General features: G+C 37.7%; 1 protein-coding gene across 7 annotated transcripts in view; it reads right to left on the bottom strand.

The window, feature by feature from the left end:
- The window catches only part of CNTN5 (contactin 5), a 968,197-nt gene that overhangs the window by 20,345 nt on the left and 923,614 nt on the right, over nucleotides 1–24,238 (bottom strand). For all 7 annotated transcript variants that reach the window (XM_080376471.1, XM_080376469.1, XM_080376474.1 and 4 more), the window contains 5 exons: nucleotides 23,084–23,318; nucleotides 11,903–12,012; nucleotides 3,397–3,583; nucleotides 2,833–2,945; nucleotides 1,270–1,438 (listed from right to left, as the gene is read on the bottom strand). In XM_080376471.1, coding sequence (XP_080232597.1) covers nucleotides 1,270–1,438; nucleotides 2,833–2,945; nucleotides 3,397–3,583; nucleotides 11,903–12,012; nucleotides 23,084–23,318 — 814 coding nt within the window. The remainder of the gene's footprint in view (nucleotides 1–1,269; nucleotides 1,439–2,832; nucleotides 2,946–3,396; nucleotides 3,584–11,902; nucleotides 12,013–23,083; nucleotides 23,319–24,238) is intronic.

Here is a 24,238-nt window from a genome sequence, read left to right as displayed (position 1 = left end):
CCCTTGATCTTGATTGTCCAGAGCGAAAAGTGGGCTTTTGCCCAGTAGCCCAGCAGTCCTTTAAGAAGCCAGGCTAAGGGGAAATGTGCTATGGGCTGGCGGTGGCAACAGATTACAGTATGGGAAGGGAACCAGACTGGGTTTCTTTGGACAGTTGTCCTAAGTGGAACTGGTCTGTTGTGCAAAGTCTAATAAGAAAAATATCAGGTCATTGAAGGAATTAAAGATTTTGTGGGCTGGAGTTATAGTTCAAAAAATACATAAAACAAATATTCTGTGGAGTTGGTGTCTTCTGCATTCTGATAATAACACTGTAGTCTGTGACTAGACTGGAGTTGAAATTTTTTGTCTAGATCCAAGTTTCAAGCTCATGCCTTTTGGATATTACTTCTTAAGGACTAGAAAACAGTGTTTAGTAAAATTTTAGTTTGTTGGCAGAAGGTCAGAATTAAAATGCTTTGTTGAGTTTAGGCAAAAGGCAATGTTATTTTCTGGTTGTTCTTGCCACTAATGCTTCCATCCCCTTCTTACCTGTGTAATATTGATACTTTAGATTCTTTCAACATACTGCAGTAACTGAGGAAATAGAAGCTAAACATCATAATTTACTTCATGAAAATATATTAATACTGTAATATGTTAATAATCTGATAAAGTAGTATCTACCTAAGGGAGTCAATGTAACCTACAGAGAAATTCAGCTTATTTTAAAGCAGGCACATACATGGAGTTCAGCTGCCTAAATGCATGCCATTTCAGCTGTGTTAGTACATCTCTGGCTGGTGGTCCAGAATTATGTTCCACATCACATCTGCCGGCTTTGCGCAAATGTTTGGGATACCTTAGGACATCTCAGATGTCCCTTTGTGCCTATGTCTGAATATTCAAATTCAGAAGATCAGCTGAATTGCTCTCTAGGCTCCACTGTTCAGTCTGTATGGATTATATCTCAGCTGACCATAATGTTATTTGAAACACCTAGTGCACATGTAGACGTCTGCAGCTCAATTAGATTTCCAGGTGTTATCCTAGAAAAGAAGAGGTTTCCTGTAAATCCTCTGCTTTGTTCATCAGCCCCACATGGGTGCCTCAGATACACTTGAGCATCTCAAATGGCACTAGAATCCTTTGTTTCAGCATAGAACTGAAGACTCTGATTAATGATTTTATCTAATAGCTCGAGAACTTTTTTTCAGGTAGAGAATAATAGCATTATTGTAATGAGCATTGCTGTAATTACCACTTCGTCAAATACAAATGAAACCTTACCAGAAAAAGATGGAACTCTGATCTGGGGGCTTGCAGTTCCGTCCCCTCCTTCACTGACTGCACAGACCTCAATGATGTAGACACCAACATCAGGAAGAAGTACCACCGCAGAGGTTTTCTGTGTTTCTATAACTTGACTGTTGCTCTGGCCTTCTTGCCTAAATAATACCTATGGTCAATAAAGTAGACTGTGGTCATAGTGGTCATTCAAGTTATATATCAGACATTTTGTGTAGTTAATTCAGTCACTGCCATGTCAACTGTTTCATGCTTTCATTAAGGATTTCTTGACATTACATTTGAACAGCCATCTGCTTTTACTGTCCCCTCCCCTGAATCACTTTAAAACATTAATAGCAAAGTATATTAGCAATTAATGAATGTGAAAGGACATTGATTATGATCCAAAGCTTAGTTATAGTATTTGCCCTCTGCAGCATTTGGTGTTACACATTTTTTCTCAAATATTTCTTCAAAATGTATTTTGGATTCCATCTGATTCAAATTTTTATCACCAAATTTATCATGTAGATATTCACATTTTTGGTTCAAGAACTGACTCCAAATGTAAATAAAATGCCCTAAATAATGTCCTTACTGTGTTTAAATTAGCTGGCTAAGTCAGCTGAGAATACCTCACATCTGTCCCTGCATCTACTGTGAAGCTGAAGACAAGCTTATGGCATGTGGGAGGAAAGCAAGTGAGCACATAGCTGTCTTTTGGGTACTTCTGCATAAGAGTTTCTGTTCCCAGACAAAACTGAAAAGGTTAGAGAGGAGTAAAAAACCAAAGTACACACTCAACATTTTCAGAATCTCAGCTGTTCTGATAAAGGTTAGTCCAGTTTCTGATTTATTTGAACCATTTTACACTTTCTTGGTGGTATTCCCTGATGTATCAGAGGGAGTATCAGATTGTAGTCCATAGGAATGATTGTATATATCCTTCAAAAAATCCCTCCCCCCATTTAAAGATGTTGAAATCATTCTGCTTTGAAGTAAAAGATTGCAGTGAATTCCACTGCTTTTTATTGCTTGTTATTTAAGAGTTAATCTGGATTTTACTCTTTAAAACTTCAAAACTTCAAATGCCAGATGTTACCATCACTGATTGTTGAACATCATCAACATGATCACAAAACAAACCAGAGTACTTGTGTTTCTGGTCAATAAAAATATTAATTTTAATGCCATTTTAAGATGCCTTATTCTTCTGCATTTCTTTAAATCCTACTGCAAACAGAATTAAATTGAAGTGTTACTAGGAATTTCAGTGCAGGCTGTCTTACTAATAGCCACTTTTGAGTCAGATATGATGAACTGATCCCCTCATACAAAGCTTAACCAGCTTATAATCAGTTGAAAATCACAACACAGAAAATGTTGGGATATTTTACTCTCTTCGATTTCATTTATTGCTTTTCATGGTGAAAACTGGTTGCAGACAGCCTGTATAGCGTACTTCACTTACAAAGAAAAACAAGAAAGGGAAAAAAAGCCAACAAGGAAAAGGAGTAGCTGTTTGGAAGAGAGTAAGGTGAGCAAGGAAGAGGAAGCACTGACCTTGTATCCCATTACATCAGATTCATTAGCTAGAGGTCTGACCGGCTCCCACCCAAGAGAGACGTGAGAGCCATCCTGTATCCACATAATATTGCTTGGTGCTTGGCTGGGAGCTAAGAACAAAAAATAACATGTGCATAAATATGTTTTATAAGTAGTTTCTTTAAAATAATATATATTTCAATCTTTTGTTACATTTACAACTGGTTGTGTTAGCAGGCTCCCAGCTTTACTGGAATTTTGCAAGTTTGTTTTTATTCCCCCACCAGAATTGTCATTTAATAGATTGCAGCATGTTTACTCAGCCCACCCCATAAGCTCCATAGAGCTTATGAACTTGAAGTCTTTTCTTTCCCTTGTTAAAAAAGCCTTGTTTTCTAGGAAGATTACCTTTCTCATGAATGCAAAGTCATATGAATTCATGTCCGAATATCAAAGCAAAGCCATGAATCAAAACTATACATTATTCCTGATTATTATATACTCTTATCAAATGAAAGTCCAAGAGGGGCAGAGGTTGTTCCCTGACTTCTCCCTTTGGGCAAAGGTAGTGAGATCACTTACGGGACTTCTTGGTTGCTGCATGCACAGCAGCGCTAGGTGGTCCGTACCCTGCAGTGTTGTACGCCCTCACCGTTAGGTGATATAATGTGTTTCCCTCTAATCCTGTCAGGAGAATGGATGACTCATTTCCCTCAGTTTTAACTTTTTCTGCTGCTTCCTCCTGTTCCATGTCCTTCCAGTAACCAACCTGCCAACAAGCAACCAAATGAAAGATTAATATAAGCATCTGCTAAGCTCATGATTCCAGATGCTCATACTTGCTATCCTGTGGAGTGTCTTTTTGCAGTTTCTGCCTTTTGTCTGATCATCAGGCTCTTTTAAACACATGGATTTGCAGCCTAAACTCAGAGCCAAGCAACGCTCACTCCTTCGTAATGGTGAGAGTCAGAATAGCGTGGTATTACCTGAAACGCATTGAATTACTGTGGACTGTCACAAGGAGATGTAACTTCAAGATGGAAGACCAGAGGATGAACATTGGCAGGGAGTCAAAAGTATTTCAGAGAATTCAAGGAGAGCTCATCCTCTGACAGGTCACCAGAATATCTACCTTCACCCTGGAAAGCTCTGACCACATCAGTCAAGAAGTGCTGTGAGCAATATTTCCCTCCTGGCTCTGTGCAACTTAGAGCCATGAGATTTCTTATAAGTGTAATGAATAGGAAATGACAGAACACCAAAGAAAATCTTTCATTCACCATAAAAAATCTTACCTGAAAAAAAAAAAAAAAAAGGAAGTGGGTTCATTTTTAGTTCCTGGATATAAACAGGTCTCTGGTAATTGCAATTTTGATAGTATGTTTGACTCTTCCTTTTCAGACATAAACCCCATAAATTATCTTTGGTGGTTCTTAATTTGTGTTTCCGGTATGTGCACTGAGTTTATCATCATCTCAGAGAGGTTATAGAGCTGAGCTTGGAAGTTAACTAGTCTCTTTCCACAGGTATCAAGTATTTGCAGGGCATAACTGGAAAAATGCAGTACTGTCTTTTTAATGTATCTAGGTGACCTACACAAGTAAAGTGATTCTTATGGGGCCCTATTTTCCCTAACAGGAGATGTCATTGATGTGCCATTCAAAGACCTATATTCAGCTTACCGTTATTTCTGCTGAGATCTACTTGCATTTATTCCACATTTTGACCTTTTCTGTGAAGCTGGCTATTTCATAATAAGTTATTCACATTATATCTAGATAACTTTTCCTCTGAGAGAAAGGTCAGGGACAATACCGCACTACTGTGAATGTACCCCAGAAAATGGTGAACCAAAAAACCCCAAGTAGTTCGTAGGAAAATAAGACCAATGAGTACAATGCTGACCTTTTATAATTGCACTAGGACTGCCATATTAAAAAAAAAAAAAAAAAAAAAAAAAAAAAAGTCTAGAAAGACCTGGCTGCAAAAATACACATTTGAGGTCATATCTTCGCTTGAGTAAAGTGGCTCTGTTAACTTTGATCTAGGGTGTATCAGTTTGGGCTGACTCAAAGTCTGCTTTTTCAATTGTAAAATTAATCTAAGTATCTTTTTTGTGTGCTTGTGTTATCTCATGTTAAAACGCTGTTGCTTTAATTCTTAGGTTAATTACAGCTTAGACAGCAAATCTAGCTGTAGTCACCACTTGCTGAAATGTGTGATTCACTGAGGTATTTTGCTAGCTGAATGCTTGACCAGCCCTATTGATATGTAAAATAACACCTAGTCACATCTTTCTTGGAAAGAAAAAAAGAATAAACAACCATTTGTTCACACAGTAGGACTGAACCTCCAATGTTTATTATCTCTTGGGTAGTCAGATTCCTTTCATTTTACTTTGACTGCATCTTTACAAACGTGACACTGACACTACAGTGGTGAGAGCCACACGGCATTAAGCACTGTACAAACCGGCAGTGAGCAAACATATATGTCCTGGAGTTAACTTAGTGAAGCTCTCTGAGTATCCAAGAGGCAAATGGTCAGAAAGAAAAAGTGACTTGCCCAAGGTTACACAGGTGGAGAGTAGCAAGGATGGAAAAGCAACTGAAGAACTGAAATCCTGGTTCTAGAAAGCCAGGAGCAAAATCGTAACTAGCTGAATAGGCCTTGTTATTTATTCACAGGGCACACCACATCTCCTGTGAATGCAATGTGCAAGACAGTAGACAGCCTGCCAGCTTTTGCACTGAAGCTTTCTTTTTTAGTATAAAGAATTTATGAAAACCTGATTTTCCAAAGACTGGTATTAGAACTACATAGGTATCAACTTTGTGAGTGTGGAGGAAAGCTAGGAGCATAGCTCATCCATTTTGATACTTTTTGTATGTTTGGAAATGGTTTCCACCACTGCTTATAAGGCATTATCACATTGGATGCTAATTATATTTTGCACGTGTGAAGTCTGCAAAAATAACCGTAGCATATTCCTTACCAGTTCTGCTGCACTGTTCCCCTTTGGCAAAGGAGTGTTCTTGGGGGGATGGATATACTGTATCAAGCACCAAAAGCATGAAACACAATTGGGCAATGCTTCTATCTCAGTTTCTTCTGTACTTCAAAGCCCTTAAGTGTTTGGTTCCCACTTTTACAATTCCCCTTAAAGTTTTGCCAGGTGAGTTTGGACCCTGATCTCAAAACATGCTTTTGTCTTTTTTTTGCAATGCACGCATCCATTTGTTGATGGCCAAATGAACAAAAGGAAAAAGTGGTTATAAAAAAAAAACACTAATGATTGCTGACTGAGGTCAATGCTGGGGGAACTTACATCAGTTTGAATCAGAATCAAGATACTGCTGGCTTTTAAAAGTGGTGGACATAATTCTTAAAAGAGAGGTTTTGTTTATTTACATTTCCGTGTATTTGGTTTTTGTTGTTGTTTTTTTTTTTTTTTTAATCTTGCTATTTTCTATAACGTTAATTTATACTGCTCAGAAGGGATTTACCACATTTAGAATAGATTTTCATTAATGATAACTTTGAATATTGATACACCATGAAGCATAAATCACAAGAGTAGCCCATATTTGAAAAATGAAATAAAAAGGGGGGAAAAAAATTTGCTCTGTTTAATGCATTATTGTTTGTTAGGCTTTAAATGTTTGCTGGTCTTCCTGCTGGTTTTCATTTAGCCAAAGCATAACAAGCTTTGATATCTGATTCCCAGAAACCTATGTCTTTTTGCTGGAGAGAAAGCAATAATGATATTTAGACAACTGAATAGAGGAGATGCAGGAACATGCAACCTGCTTTGTCCTGATTGTGGGTTAAGCAATCGTTAAAAGTAAATCATCACGTTAAAGATTTGTTAAAGATTCTACCTCTAATACTTAACAGACCACTTCCTTGAAGTTTTAGGCTAAAAAATATCTTAAATAATATTAGTCTTTTTCCCAAATTGGTTTCTAGGGTGTGCATACTTTGGTATAAATTAATCTGATCTAATTGCAGGCTGCCTTCTCCAAATTCAGTAGTCAGAGTTATTGTCCACATACTCTTTCTGTTGGCCACAAAGAACTAAAGCTACAAATCAGGCATATCAAGCAAGAGCCTAAATTAGGTAGGATGTATTAAAGTGGGTGAAACACACAAATTTTCCTGGGCTTTCTGATGATTTACCAACATTAAGAGCACCTATGTAGCTGAAAATGAACTCGAAGAGATCTCAAAGTTCAGAAATTGTTAGGGGATGAAGAGCAGTGAGCTGAAGGAACTGCTGCTAGCCCTGAAAAAAACCCATACCATGGTTCAGAATTCATAACAACTATTTTAATTACCATTATCAGAAAATCTATCAGTGCCTTGAACTGGCATATGGAATTCATGCAAATGTTAGTGCAACAGTAGAACTAAGCAATTAGGACAGGAGAAGAGGTGCTTTTTGTATCATCTCAAGACATTTGTGTGACTGTCTCTCAGAACAAGATGAGGCACTCCTGCAAAAAGGTCGAACAGCCTCAGTTCCTTCCCTCACACCAAAACAATTGTTGACTGAAAAGAAGAAAGAAAACACTGTTCAGTACTCCTAGGTTCTGGGGTCGTCTCTGGAGTAGCTTGCATCCTCCACCTCTTTCCTCAGGTACTTTCTTCTCCCATAGTCCTGTGCACACATGGGATGAAAACTGATATTGTACCTCATCTCGAGGACTACCAAATATCTAGCAAAAGTTTCTTATGAAAAATCAATAATTATCTAGGTTTCTCACTTCAGGTAGTAGAAAGTTAATAATCTTCTAACAAACTGTTCATGATACAGACATTGCAAAGGTTACAGCTCTCTTGCGGCCCCTGTGAGACATCTAGGGTGTGATCCTGATCCATACCTTACGGAATTGAAGAGCAGTAGCACTGCTCTGCTGTAAAATCCTGCTTATAGTTTTCAGGATTTTAGAGGGGTTTGAGTCAACATATGAGTAACTTCATAAGCAAAATTGGCTCATATATCAAACTATCCAATGGCTGGCTCATTTTGTGTTTGGAAAAATTCATTCCTTCCAAAAGTAAGGTCTGGTGCAGTGATATTCAGGCTGGTGAAACACCAGTTCCTTTTTTATGTCCTGCTTTACCAGACTTTGGTCAAAACATCTATATGCTCTTTCTAAATTATGTCAAGGTATAATTCACTGAGTTAAAAAAAAATACAGTACCTATAGAAGTGATTTTCTGTTCCACTGCAAAAATAAAGTATATCTAAGAAAAAGAAAAAACTTGAATATTTATCTTTGGAAAGACAGAATATAATATAAACAAGTTACTATGTGAAGTAATTGTCTCTGAAAATGGCAGTCAAGTTTTTCTGTTTTTTATACTTTTTTTCTGCAAGTTGATCCTTTGATTACGTTAATCAAGCTCCTATCTCTTGGGCAAATTCCAATGAAAAAGACATGAGCTTTGTGGTCTATACTTAGCTATTAGCCTTGGTTTTCTGGGAAAGAAAAAAAGAAAACAGAAATATATTTTCTCCTAGCCAGTAATTCTTTCTTTTTCTCTTCCCTACCAGTACTGAGTGACAAAGAAAATATTGCCTAGGGCTGAAATAGATTTTATAACCTTCAGGTTATGGATTCTAAACAATACGTATGAACTGCACACTGTATTTTTCTACCATTCTGCAAAGTTTTCAAGCTACTTTAACAGCGTATAGCTGGCATATGTTTAGTAAGGTCGGGTGGACAGCTGACAAACCTGTACTGAAGTCAGGAATAATATGTGCTTTGGAAGATGCAAATGACTACAGCAAACCTTGCATAAAACTCATGTGACATAACAGTTAACACTGCCTTTCAGCGATGACAGTGTGAAATTGGACAAGTTACTTTGCCTTTCATTACTCCTTAGTACAAAGTACAGACAGGGCTGGAGTGAATATGGGTCACTGCGAACTTGTCCATATGTAGTAGATGTCCTGTCATTTGTGTTGATTACAGCCCAAACATTCAAATGCTATAAAAATAGCTCCCCACACCCCACACCCCCCCAACCTTTATAATGGTGTTGATAAAAGGCCAGGAAATGTGAAGACCATATAGGTGGTTGTCACCGCTGTGGTGACTGCAGGCAGAATACAAATTGAGACATGAAAACAGAGTGGCTAGTCAGATTATTTTACATTCAGTTTGAATTGAAGGAAACATTTTACTTATGGACCACAATCATTCTACATTAGGAAGTAATTGTTTAAAAGAGAGAGAGAGAAAAAAAAAAAAAGATGAATCATTCTTCTTTTTATCACAGTCACTGGATTTCTTTACATTAGCTATTTGCTATTTGTAGATGAAGGTAGTACTATGGGTTATGTTCTGCACTTTACTAAATATGATAAAACTTTCTGAATCCATTTTTAAAATTAAAACAGCTTTCACAGGAGCTGAAAAAAGTGAGTCATATAGAAAGCATAAAGCTGCTCCATACTTTTTTTTTGGGGGGTTGAGAGTTTAACCCCAGTGTCTTGCTATCCAGAGTCCTTCTTTTTTTCACTGAGGGGATGCTTTAAAGAGAAAACTGTCAATATGCTAGCAAAATTGGGCTTATAATGTGGGCTTAGTGTTCCTTAGTGAATACTGTAATGCACTGACTCACTATACTGATCCGATAAGTCATTATCTCCTTTTTGATGAAATCCTTCACAAAAATGGAACTGAAAAGATCTAGCAATATTGTCCTTGGATTGTGTTCTGTCCTGCGGAATTATGCAGGAGAGCAGCATTTACTCTTCTGTTTATTGAGTAAGGGCTGCTCTGATCATAATTCTTCTTGGGAATGAGGACAGAAAAGAGCAAACTACTCCCTGAAAAATTCATCTGTCAGAAGGCAGGCAGAGAAATTTTGGCTAAATGAACAAATAGGGAAAAGAGGGGTGGGGGGATGGGGGCAGAAAAAAAGCACCCTTCTCTCCTCAGATAAAAATAGTACCTCAGAAGGCTCCTTTAATTCCCTCATGGGACAAGGAGGAAAGGAGCAGTAAAGTATTTTTCTTTTTATACTTCATTTTTTTGTTCTGTCAGCTGCAGGTCCCTGCCTTGAAATATTTACTCTGTAATCTTCTCACTAGAATCCTAAAATTAGTGTACAGCACAGTGAGGAGCCAAATTATTAATAAGGTTCAATGTTAATAACCCCTGCTGTATTAATAAGAATTACTAAATCCATTCCTAAAACATCCATGAGAGACATAGAGCAGGTGAGTGTTACTGCTGGGGTCAGAGTATGCTGAACTCCAAAGGTCTAAATGCTTTACAAGACATTTTCTCTAATAGTCGGAGCCCGCTGTCCTGTGTGTAACAGCCATCTATCGCTAGGACACATCTGTAGATCTGTAGGGAGTGTTATGTGACAAGCAGGTAAATACAAAATATATTCAAGTTATGAAAGTTTCTAGGGTAATAATTTTTCAATTTTAGACAGAAAATCTATTTTTTATTTTTAAATATGTAAAACAAAGTTAATAGAACATTTTGAGAATCAATGTGATCGGTGAAATAAGGGTAAAACTAGTAGATATAATTTAAAAGACGTCAAGATACGTGAGAGGGAGTAACAAAACTGCCACCTTTCTGAAGAGAAAAAGACAGGGTGCAGTGAGTAAGGCATTTCAGAGGATAAAAGACTGGCCTAGAAATTGAAGACAAAGGTTAGTGGCAGGTGGAACACTTCGATGTGGAGAGGGATAGCATCTGCAAGGTATCATCTCTATCAGATGCAGTTTTGTTCTCTTTATATATAGCAGTTCTAATGGTAAAATTGTTAGGTATCACTTTTGCTGCATGAAGCAAGCTATGTGCAAAGGGGTAAAAACATATTTAACATAAGGAAGGAGTGGGGGTAAGGTACAATGAGAGAGAACTGACAGAGAGTTTCAAGAGTTCAGCATGGAAATGTATATGGGAAAAAGAGACCTGGACAAATGAGAGACCTGAGGGGACATACCATATTCACAGCCTGGTTTATGAGTATCTAAGCATCAAGAGGCTACAGCAGTCAGGTGAAAAAATGCTAACTGGCTGTGTCTAAGCTGTGGGGTATATGTGCTGACCTGGCCATGGCTGTCCAGCTTGAGGTTGTGCTGGAGAGTGTGGTGGCTCTGGTGCTGCCCAGAGACCTACGTTTCCTTCACGAGTCCATCAGTCCTCAGGTCTTGTCTGGACATGCTGCCCGGGAGATACTCTGTGCTAGTAAGTCACAAGATGTCTTTAAACATCCATATGATTGGTATCTGCCTCAGATCTACATGTTTACCCTCTTTTCACTCTTACTTGTAGAGTATCAGGAAAGAGTCAGCACCCTCTAAAGGACTAAAGCAGGTCGAATAACCTGCACCCCAAAATCAGCAAATTGAGTCTAGCTGAGCTATTTGATGAGGATTAGCATAGCCTGAACACAAGGTCAGGACGGTTTGTGGTGACCCCCGAGGATGGTTTTAGTCCTAGATCTGAACTGTTCCTGGAGATGTGGATTATAAACGGGATCCAAAGCTACAACTGGATCCAGAAGTGCAAGAAGGTCAATTGCCAGGGCCAGTTCTCTTTTCCCAGGTCAGGGAGGGCTGCCTCTGAGTAGAGCTTTATTTGTGGATGTTTGGCTCTTGCTTCCCCTCCTGACATCTGACCTTTTATGATCTGCCCAGCAGATGTCCCCCGGCCACTGCGGGATGACAGCACATGGATGGCAGAGGATCTTTCTGTTGATTGTTCTCAGTAAATAGCAAGTTTGAACTGGTCACTTAGAGCTGGAAACGGTGAATGCCTAATCTTCCCCAGACTGTGAAAGAGGCATGCTGGGTCACTTGCATTTCTTTCAGCTCTTTTTGAAGTGTCAAAGAGATGTTATCAGAACTGGTGTTGAACAGTTTTCAAGCACAAATAAATAAAAGATATTCCGGTGCTATAGCTGCGGCCGTTGTTCTACAGCTAGTCATATGTATGCTAAACCAAGCATAATTTCTGTTGAAGTTTCACTACCACACATGTTAACAGAATGCAATGCTAGCAAAAGTAACAAGACTTCTCATTATGATATTCTGTGTTCATACCTCAAATCCCTGTGGTCTTCCTAGACTTTCTTTAATATGTTTCCACGCAACAAGAATCTCTGATACAGACAAACTTGTAGCTTTGACATCGATGGGAGCAGCAGTGGGTTCTGTATTAAGAAAAATTGAAACAATAAACCTCCGCTGTAACAGCTTGTATTTATCAAAACCAGTCCATCTGAAACTGTCATTTACTTCCTTTATTCTACCTTAATACCCACAAGAAGGTATGACACTTAGAAGGAACATGAAAAACTCAACAAGATGAAGAGATTATTATTGTTGCATTTCTTTATTTGTGTCATGTTACATCAATATCTCACCGCTGATGATGGGCACAGTAAACTGTGACAGATTCTCGTCTATGACTTTTTTTTTTTAAAAAAAACCTGTAATGTTTGTAAATGCCCCCCCTCCACACACCCTTTCACAGCCCTTGATCAGCCTAACTTCAGCAGCAAATGGAGCATTCATTCTCTTCCTGGGTTTTTAGTGCCATTTTGTCAGCTCAGGATGAGTGATACCTTGCTAGGGTGCTCAGTCAGTCCTGCTCCAGGGTTATGCAGCGTAGAGAAGTGATACTCAGAGCTGTAGTGAAATGTTACATCAAAGAAAATTTTAGGACTGTGTTTTTACTTCCTTGGAGTCACAGGCTCCAGTGTTTGGGACATGCCATCTTCTCTCTACTGTGAAGTGTTTACTGTTTTAGGTCTGGGATGCACACTAGAAAAGGGTGCATGAAGACCTATGATTCGTCCCTCTGATTACCTGTGTTGTTACCGTTGGCCCTATGTCTGTATTTCTATCTTTTTGCTATTCACAGGACACTCTGCAGTCCTAGCCTCCTGGTAATGTGGAGCAGAGGACCTTCCCTGCCCTCCAACCAGGATGGGCATCCTTCAGGGCTGCTGGGGTATGGCCAGGGTGCACAGTGGAGGCTTAGGGCTGCAGGAAGCCTTACATATCGCACCGGCCCAACAGTGCTGCCACAGACATGTTTTGCTTTTCACTTTCATATCATTAAACACTTTACAGAGGTCTAACTGTTTCTGTTGTTGGGAAGCTGGGTAAATGAAAATAGAGGTCTGTCACGACAGGCCATTGAGCATACCACTAATTTGTGTCACCAGTGAGTGCATTGGGAGTGAAGAGTGTCCAAAAATTGTCACATATCAAACTGAGATATGAATTAAGGAAATCTTCTGGTTCTTTTGCTTTATTACCTAAATATTACTGAAAATTTGCTTAAGACAAGCTGTGGAGACAAGGCTTGAATGCAGTCAGTGAAGCACACAGCAGCAACATTTCTCTGCCATTCTGATGTAGTTCACTTGCTCAGCAAAAATGTGAATTCATATTCCCAGCAGTCGCAGAGCCTGTGATTTCTTCCTTGGCCTAATGTTCTTCATTACATTTCTAATGTGTTGGTTTGCTCTTGAAGGGCAAGCAGAGGTCTTGGCTTTTATGTTATAGTGAGGAACATCAAAGAGTTTTTTTTTTAAAAAATGTTTTTTTGGGGACTCATTCAACAAGGTTAGAGAAAAGGAGTTTCCTTACAAAACAGCCTGAGTTAAAATGACGCATTTTTCTTGGTGATCAGACTCCTCAGTAAGCTGCCTAATATCAGTCTTGACTCATTAGCTACCCTCCGCTCTCTGATCATATTGGAGGCATTGTTCTGGCACTACTGCCCTGGACTTTTTCTCTGACATGGCTTGTAAGAATTTTTCATCCTTTTTGATGTCAGATTTTTAATGTTTGCAGCTCTTTTTGATCTTCTTTTTTATTTACTTCTAAAGAAAAGAAGCATTTCTGATGTTAGGCAAAATGGTGTTTGCCAACAGTGAGTATTACTAATAAGTATAACATATGTAGGAAACTTTTCAGGTAACGAATAATAATAATAATAAAAAATATCTTCAGGAATAAGTGAAATGGTCTTCTGAATACAATACTGAAAGAATTGTGCTATGAAGAAATACATTCCTCATAATATGATTTTCTGTTCAATAGTTACATTCCGCTTTCTATTTTATGTGCTACTAAGATTTGTGTGGCAAAAGCTATTTTCTAGTTTTTGTATTATTGAAGCAATTACCTTGTTGTCAGAAAAGACTGCAGTGGGATAAATAATTTGAGATGTACACAAAATGTTGGTTGGCAGCCTTTACACTTTCTATAAATTTAGAAATCTTTTCCTCTTCATAGCATTCACTAGTGGTGGTTTATGTATTGCTCAGAATAGAAACACAGAATATATTCTGATATTTTTTAAAATTGGTTTCAACAAATGGAATAGAAATAGGTTTGGATTTTTTTTTATGTGAAGAAAATATATTTCTTACTTATCCAGAAATTATTCACTACAGTTTCACTGATATTAGACATTGAGAATATAAGTGTTCAGCAAAAGAATGGAAATCATATATTTAGGAATAATGTATATTATGACTATCTGAAAGTTTATGGAGACTAAATAGCATTTTTTATTGATTTGTATAAGATGAGGTTCATATAACTTCTGGTGATATAATACAGTCTGTGGTTCACTCCAATGTCATGCTTTATTCTGTGTGTCTAAAATTAATGGTAAGTTTGACAGGTTCATTAGGTTTTTCTATAATGGTCAATGATGTTATAATCATATTCTTTTCTTAATATCTTGGCATTATGTTAAACCTATAGGTGTCTGCCTGAGGTCATACTGCTTGAAAAAAAAAAAAAAAGTCAACATCTTTAATGATCCATTTAATATTCCCTGATTGAATTAAAGATGCAGCACAGCAAGTTCTCAAAAGGCTGCGTGCAATGTCCATGAAAAAGTGTCTTTCCATGTGCTGCAATCACACTTTAAGAAAATATTCAGTTTGTAGATCTTTGGGATGGCTATAATAAAGCAGGACAAGGAATTATACTGCACTGATCTAATGTTCAGAGAGGGAATCCTGAATTTTGATACTGGCAAGTAAGAGAAAGAAGAGCTAGTTAATAGCCCTTACTGTGTCCTCCCTATTTATGACTATAAACAGATTTGGTTTTCTGAAAGATTTATCCTCAAAATTTCCACATGATCTAGCTTAAAAAACAAATCCAAAGGCCTATTAATGTTTATGTTGTTTCAGCTCTCCTGTGGAACAGAGCCTCTGCCAGGATTCCTCATACAATCAATTAATATCCATTTGCTTCTCATTTTGAATCCAGAAAGGATTTTTGCACACTTCCCTAACCCAAAATCTGAGCTTTCATTTGAAGCTAAGAACCTCAGCCTGGGTAATTGCATTATGACTCCAGGCAGCTCTGCATAGCTGAGGCTTTGGGACTTCAGCCAAGACCCATGCATGTTGGAAAAATCCAGAAAAGAGAACTATCAGAAGAGAAATCACAAAGGATCCACACCTCTTGTGTCAGCCTGTGGGTAAGGGAAGTGGTAGCATTTGCTCCCTTGCTGGAAACAGCCACAGGGGCGATCTTCTAAAGGAGGGACCTCCAGCAAACTGTTTCCATTCTCAAGAAATGCCACATGACATGATGCTCAGCTTCACCTCTCAGCCTGTTTGATGTATGTCCCTGGCTTGGGGACTCTACCATATCTGTGGTGGCATGGCTGTCTGCAGGATAACATTTTCTCTAGAATCCTGTGCTAGAAAGGGAAAAGATGTGTGATTTTCAAAACACCAAAAATGAGATGACGGATTGTTTCCTGGACAGGCCCTCAGACTTCTCACTTTTCCTCAAGTCTTTTCTATTTTCACCTTCTCTCTGACTACTGTCTTTGCAGACAACTTTAAAACAGAGAAAAATTAGGAGGGTGAGGAACTGAGCTAGCAGTGAAGCAGCAATCAGCGCTGACCTCTGCCCTGGACCTCTTTTATTTAGTGGTGATACCTTTACTTCTCAGGTAGAACTTCTGAAGCCTACTCCTGTAATGCTGCTCTCCTGTGCAGCTGCTCACAGTACACATCTAGCTGTGGCTCTCCTTCCTCCATGGAATAACCCAGATTTATTACACAGTGGACTGTCACGTGGGAATAAGGAGCAGCCTTGTTCCATGGAGGCTTTACCAACATGTTAGCTACACATGGCTCCCTCACCTTGGCACGTGAGTAGACGTTGGATAAAATAGACTGATAAAACACAAACTTTGTTGGTTTAAAAGTTTGGAGATGTGTTATCATCTTCATGAATATAAATGCTTCATTTCCACCAAGTGATGTGGCAGCCACAGTTATCCTCAGCACGTGAGGAGGGGATGTGCCTATTATTTTGATTGCACATCTGATCTCCCATGGGGGCTAGTGACATTAATCAATAGAATACTTAATAAACTCTTACATGTTAGGGCTGTAATTTCGTGCTTTAAAAAAAATCAGTGGGCACAGCTCTAGCTGAACTTTTACAGGATGTTTCCAGATGGATCAGCTGGCAGAAACAGGAAATAATCCACTGTCGTTTACAGCTAATATGCTGATTTATTAATTTTCATGTTCACCTAAACCCCAAGTAGCTCAGCTTTAGCTATGAAATGAGCCACAGGACCTCACTTCATGAATGTGAGATTTTAATTAAAGACATGGGGGCTGTATTTAAAAGTGTGTAATTGCATATTCTTTCCTCTAAAGGAAAAGGAAAGGGCAATATATCTGTTTGTTTAATAAGGGCTTAGAGTGAAAAGCAAGAGGAGATGGGCCTAACTAGAACAATTCTCCACTTTGCAGTCCCTTGTTTAATATCACATCATCTACTAGCTGGCCTGATGCAAAACTTCTTAAAGTTACGAAGAAATAAAATTGCAAAGGCTGTTACATGGCCCTTTGCCTTTCAGATTATGGAGAGCTTTGGCTCTCCATTGGTTCAATGCATTAGTACAAGTCCATACAAAGCAGGAACAAAAACTTTGTGCAGTATCATTGCATCTTGTATGTATTACAGAAGTGCATCGGGGTCCCTCCAGAGGTTTGAAACAGCAAGACTGAATTTGCAGGCTCTACTTTGTACTGCTCAAGGCTCACTTTTTCATATCTAGACATCTAGACACTGTTTATCAAAATTATAGAACTTTCAATATTTGTGAGGTTAATTTTGCCAGGTGCCTGAAGGAGAAGGTAGATACTGAAATTAAAAAAAACCACCTGATTCTGTATCACCCATTGTGGCAATCATTAAAAAAAATAACAAAGAAACCTTTATAAAAGATCTAATTAATTTTGAAACCTGTTGGCCTCCCTCTTTCTCCCAGGTGTTTATTTCTATTTCCTTTTATATCTGCACCTATTTCTATACTGTGTGTATTCTAATTCATATTTATTCTTGTGCTGATAGGCTGTGTCTACACCTGCAAACTGAACAGGGACAGGCAGACAAGGCACCAGCCTGAGCATGGACATACAGTTATGCATAGCATTAAACCGTTAGCAGTATCTGTGGTCAAGTGTTGACTTGGACAATTAGTGCTGCCCCAAAATACACCCAGGAATATGCTGGTGCATGGCCAGGGATGGTTCCTAGCAGGTGTATGGATGCAGCCACAGTCTGAAGAGTGACAATGTTCGAGTGTGCAGATGTGAATTTTTTTGGCCAGTTGACTTCAAGGGTAAACAATGGCTGGCTTGTTTTATTTGCTAAAAAAACAAAAAAACCCCAAACCCAAACAACATCCCCCCCCCCCCCCAAAAAAAAAAAAAAAAAAAAAAAAGATGTAGCATCATTGTCCTTTACCTTTACAAGCTCTTTACCATCTCTAATAATTTCCCTGATTTACAGAGAGTATCTTATTCAAACTTAGCCTTTTTTTACTGGGACAAAAGAAACAACCTTTTCTAGTTTCTACTGATTTCCTGATGACCCTGCTAGTTCTTTGAACCTATACTACTCTCAGTTCTTTGTGGAGCATGAGCAACCAGAACCGTAGATAAGTTTTTAGCAAAGCTTTGTGGCAGTTTTACCAGAATGACAGAATGATGCCCTGATAGAAATTAGAGTCTGTCTTGTCTGTAGGTTCTAGCTACTAGGTTCCCATTTTGTAATGCATTGGCTTGTTACTTCTCCTTATATGACTGATATAACACTTGTGTGTCTCCAGTCCTCTAAATTACATTTTTCTTTTGCATTATTCAGATCCTTCTTTGTATTGACAATGCATCCAGAAGTTGTAATAACAGCAATATCATAAGCAGCTCTTCTATTAACATTATGAATATTAGATATATATGATCCTTAAGAAGCTCTATCAGTAGCCTTTCAAGACTTTCACAAGACTGGTGGTAAATGCAGAATTTTTTTCTGCACGTATATACAAATATTTGCATTTTCTTTTTGATAGATTAACCAAAATTTATTTTCACCAACTGTTTTTTGTTTTCAATATTTTGGAATGGAAAAGATCTTGTCCCATGTCCTTGAGGTCTCACCATCCATGGTAGTCATGAATAGAAGACCAGGTTAAATCTCATTTATGGTACATTTGAATAGCAAATTATGCATTGCTTAAATTGGAAAGGGTTGTATTTCTGAGCACTTGACAATACCAGAAGCTTTCACTACAGATGTAAAAATTAGCAGACTTTCACATTCATTTAGGTACCCTATGTCATCCTATTTATTCAAAATAAATTATGACATATTTAATTATTGTTGATCCATTCCTTGATTATCTTTAATACCAACACCTTATTTATTTTACATTTTTTCCTGCTTTATATACTTTCCTATCTTTTTTCACCTTAATTTTTGGCAGTACTTGTATTATTCTTAGCCTTTAAATTATTTTGATTTTATTATGTATGCTTTTAACTTATTCTGAATATCTTTTAGTAAGTACATCTCTAGATCCTCAGAGGTAACATACTGCCTTAGAAATGTACCATCTCTTGCAGTCTAAATTTATTTTACACCTTTGGCTCATACACCTTCCAAAACATTCATTTCTAGTTTCAACTGTTAATTCCAGCTTATTAAATAATTTCCTGCTATTTAATGATGACTTGTTCCACTGTTATTTGTTATGATCAGTTTTTCTATTGTGTCTTAATTATTCATCAAAACAAAACTATAGTACCATTATTTCTTCTCAGTCAGTACTGGATAAATAATCTGCTAACGATCACAGCTGGAACACAAGGTCATTAGTCATGTTTACTGTCCGAACTACTCTGAACAGCTAAATTGTCTCATAATTTACAGTGTGCTGTAAATTTATCTAAAATTGGTAAGGTGTTTCTCAGCAGCAAAATTAGTCAGGGCAATCAGCAGCTGACCTCTAGTTCTACCCCCGGTTTCATTATTTGCCCTTTTCCAAAATGACAAGAACCCAAGGGTATTATGTTTTATCCAAACTGGTTTTGTATTTCCTGACATGTTATCATATCATCAGTATGTTATGACATCCAACCATTTTTACTTTTATTTTGTCTTTCTTATGTAGCTCATAGTTGGTCTAATCATGCTTGCTACATCAAGCCTACTTGGCCATTTCTTTTATCAGGACAGCCTTTTCCATCTTCTTGCAGTCATACCTGTACACTGTCATATTTCCTTCTCCATTCCTGTATTTCTGATTTTCCCAGTGTTCCTCTTTCAGTGAATCAAAACCACCCATAGAGATTGCACGTGATTTCCCTGATACTGAAGGCTTGTATTAGTAGTCTTGGCATTTGTAACCCCTCAGTATTTAAGTGGAAAGTAGTCATCAAAAAAACCCTCCAAAGAATATATAAATGTTAAAACAAATGGTGGTTAACACTGCTTTTGTTCATTATTTTCAATATGTTGTGGCTTTACAATTTTTATTCTCTACGGATCAAAGTAATCTGTGCCTGCGCTGAAGTTCAGTGCTTTGTTTTGATATGTTCTAGCGTGAGTCTGATACCACTATTTTCCTGGAAGAATGCACAGTCAGAAGATTTGTCCCTGCTCTGTTCATGCTCTTTTTCAGCCTCAGGCCTGCACTTTGCAACCTTTCTTCTGGCAGGCAGCCTAACTTGCTGTGCTCTCCATGTGCTCTGGTGTCTCTTTCTCTTATTAAAGAGTTCCTTTATGAAAGATTCAGGCTGGTCTTTCCCTGGTGCTGGAACATGTCTACTGTGCCCTTCTGTTCTGCCTTCTGGCTGAAAATAATCGTGAATCTTTTTTCTGTCCTGCATCTTCTGTGTATCATCCTCATTCCCTCTTCAGAACCGGTCCCTGACTCTCATCATATCTTTTACTTCACTAAAACATCTGACCTCTCTTTTCTTCTCTCCTTCATGGTTTGCTTTCTTCCTTTCCTAAGGTCTCCAGGAAAGACTCCTTCAAATATTTCTGCTGCACTAAGCCATCTTTCCAGAGGGTCACATCTGCGTTTTTTCCTCCTGTGCTATTCAGCTGGTTTTGTACAATCTTTTTATCTGCTTCTACATTCTGTTCTCTGTTCTTCTACTACATTCATCTGCATCTTTAGCTCTTGGAGTATGTCTTTATCTGTATCCTGGTGATATTTCCCATGAAGTCAAAAGGCCAATGAAGAAGAAATGTCTTAAAATATCTATAACCGGTCAGGCCTTTTCTCCTCTTCAACTTTCGGTTATCACCATCACTGATCCCTCAGTAAACATTGGTATCATTATCTTCCAAATATCTGACTTAGGGAATGAAATAAAAATATTAGCCCCCCTAGTTATGAACAAGCACTTGGCGTTTTGCTTGTGTTTTCTGAGATTCTTTACTCAGAAGGTGGTTTTTAAGCCTTTTGCCTCAGTCAGAGACACTTCATGTAATAAGGGAGCAGTCAGTTGTGTTCACAGAGGGGAACATTTTACTCAGAGCCACCTGCCCAGCTGTTTGCCTAGGCATAACTCAGAGTCACCACAAAGGGACTCAGAATGCAGATCAGAGAGTACACAATGTGCAGTCATACTCATGTAGAAAAGAAAGAGAGAAATTCCTTGTCCAGAACCTGTCCTATGAAAACTCATTTTTTTTCCTGGGTGCTTAGCAGAGGTAACAGGGTTTAGACTTTCTTAGAAAAATTTGTTGTCCCAGTAAACAACTGTAGATTCATCTGTAGATGTGAGAAACCTTTTAATATGTAACATAAAGTTTCCTTCACTTTTAATAAATTTATCCTAGACCTTTATTGTAAATGTTTGCAGAGCAGTGAATTGAGTGTGTGATGAAAAGCGATTAAGCTAAGGGTTTAGTGGATCACCCCTAGGACCATAATATATTGTACTGTCAATCTTTATTTAATATCTCCTCTTTGATAAAAATCCTTGAGAAAATGTGCCTCCAGTTGTTTAGCTTTTTAAATGTGATAGTCCACAAAAACAGATCTCCCTTTTTTCATAGCAAGCTGAAGTGTCTATTGTCCTCAGTTCCCATATTGCCCAGAACTTAGCTGTATTAAACTGTTTTGTTATTCCTTTAAATTTTCAGTAGAGCACCTAGGGTTATTCTGGAGAAAAGCTTTTTATAAATTAATTTTTCACTGTATTGTCACAGCATCTCATATTTTTTCCTCAAATGTAAGTCTTATAAAGTATTTAGCCCCACAGAATTCCTCTCACCAAAGGAAAGTCTAACGTACAGACACATACAGAGACTGAATTAGCAAAGCTATGATGGGTAGGTACTTTCAGGTAACTGAATTGTAACCAGAAAAGTTGTTTTCTAGAGACAGTCTCTGGGAGCACAGAGAAAAAGTCAATTTTAATAGTTCTATTAAGGTAACTTGTAAAGTTCATATTTTAAAAGAAATGTTAGAAAAATCAATTTGTATGTAACTGATTATTCCATTTCCAGTATTGTCCAAATAACAAGCAAAGGACTACTTATAATTCATCATGCAGCTTTTGTTAAAATAGCTTTTGCTATTTAAAAATAAAAAAATCCATCAAGGTTTGACCTCCCTTCCCTTGCAAAACTCTATTTGTATTGAACTTTCTGATTAGAGTATGAAATTGTTAAATAATAAACAAATCACCATCCATCTCACAGTATCATTTTCCATTGAGGAACAGGGAAGTCAACTGTAAAATTTCTAAGTTGTACTGGACAATTTTTACATTTGGTAATGCTGATCCAAACAGTGTAACACAAACAAATTACTGGAACTGCTTTTAACAAAACCAGCATTTCCAACCTCTATAATTACTGTGAAAGAATAGTAGTAGATAATCTCTGCTACACCATGGCTCCAAAACTATGTATTTATTGTGGGCTAATATGGAATAATATTTAACATTTTCCAGCTTCACATAAAATACCATTATCTTCACACTACAGTTTTGTAGACATAGTATAAAATTCCCCCAATCTGCATTAGGACTGTACTTATTTTATCCTTTTAACAGGAGACAGTGGAATAACTCAAAGTGCAGTAAAGAAGAACTGAAGTATATGACTTCAAATAATGGAGCTGCTCAAAATATTCCTGTGGATAACACTTATTTACCTTTTGTGTGCATGGAAATTTCCATACGCTAGTTCCTTTCAATACAGGACTTCTTTCACTAGTACACATTAGTGTTTTTTTGGTTTTTTTCCCCCACAAAACACTGTTGATCGTTATATCAAATGGACATAGAATTTCGCGAGAAATATTTTTGATTTGCTCTTCTGAACTATTGCTATAATTCACACTGAATATTTTGACATTAAAATAAATTCAAAACCTTTATACTAATGAACTAAAAAAGAGAGAAAATAATAGAAAAATTAACAAAAATAAGAACAAAATTGCATTCTGTGTACTTTTAGTATCCATTAGCCAGGAAATGGACATTCACAAGTGATTTTATTCAGTCTTTGAGCTGTTGATTAACCCATCAAGAAAGTAGCATGAACTTCAGAAACATTAGAAAATATCTGCCTTTCTTTGCTCGTTGTTACAGCAGCCCAGCCTAAAGTTAAGATTACAGATTTCATATTAGGCACGAATCTTCATTAAAAGAGACATTTTTTTCTGTTTTGTTTTTGATAGGACTGATGTGGTTTGAAATGTATTCCTGAACTTTGCCACTTGTTTTTTGAGTAACCTTGGCAAGTTAGTTCATCTCTTTCTCTGAAAAACATGTTTCATGTTACTTGGCACTTCTGCAAAGAATTTTGATATTTTATATTGAAAAAAGCATGATATAAAAGGACATATTATATAAAAACAGCTTAATATAGTTCATAACATATAAGTTAACTTCATGTTGAACTGACCTCCTTCAGCTGAGCAGATGACCACTATAGGGCTGAAGGGACCATCTCCTTTGTTGTTGTAAACACCAACTTTCACCTCAAAGGGAGTCAGTGGTGGCACACTTTCATCTCTGTAGATGAATTTTGAGGCATCTGAAGATGTCACCATTTTTTCCTTCCAGCCACGTGTTCCATTGGGTCTGAAGGCTACAATATATCCAAATCCTTCTCCATTCTGAAACTCTTCTGACACTGGCTAAAAAGTAAGGTTCAGGTAATGATTAGACATAGTTTTACTAATTTAGAAAGCAGTCAGTCAGTGGCTGACCATGATCTATCTGGCTGCTTGTGTGAGGGTGATGCCTTGAGATTTTACTTATCATGCCTAGGGACAATTGCTTCTGAAGAGGAACCTTGTAAGGGTTTCCTCATCTAATGAACCATAGTTAGGCCACTGTCCTAGGAATGAGGTCTCGGTTTCCAAAAGATTTTTTCTTCCATATCTCCCTCGTTGTGTTTAACGCTTTAACCAGTGGTCTATCAATGGAATAACCGCTTCCAGTGACCATGTTAAAATATAGAGCAACATATTGTTAAAGGTTCCTAAAATGCGATGTGAGTGACACTGAACTACAGTGGGACTCTTGGGTTTCAGGTGCTAACCTGTCTAATTTCTATCCAAACAGGGTGTCAAGACTTAGGGATTTAAGTCTAGTAATCAATTTGAGACTTAGGTTATAATGTAATAAATCTAGTTGTTCTAACTGTCAAACTGAGTCTTTGTGGGAAAAAAAAAAAATATCTCATTTGCTTTTCTTTTCTCAGAGGATCTGTGAAATTAGCCTCTTATATTGGGACACATCTGCCACAAGCAGGCAGTTAGCAAAGGGGTTTAGGTGTTTAGAGGCTGAGCAAAAGCTAAATCTTACATGTCCAGCTGAAGGAATGGAATTTTTCATGCTAATTTACTGCCTGTATTTCTTGTAAAGTCAATGGACTAGATGAGGAATGAGGTTATATTTAATGGCTGTGAGCATATTAGGCCTATGCAAAATGTCATAAAAGGGTGTCTAAACTCCCTCGCCTCACATGCCCACCCTAGATCTGCAGCTAATGAACATCTGAATCAGAGCAGGGGCACAGGGGACACCGAAGCCTCTCTCCTCCACACTGCAA

This window comes from Falco punctatus, assembly GCF_963210335.1.
Source record: "Falco punctatus genome assembly, chromosome: 2".
In the NCBI taxonomy this organism is placed as follows: Eukaryota; Metazoa; Chordata; class Aves; order Falconiformes; family Falconidae; genus Falco; species Falco punctatus.
This window is presented reverse-complemented; position numbering and strand designations above follow the sequence as displayed.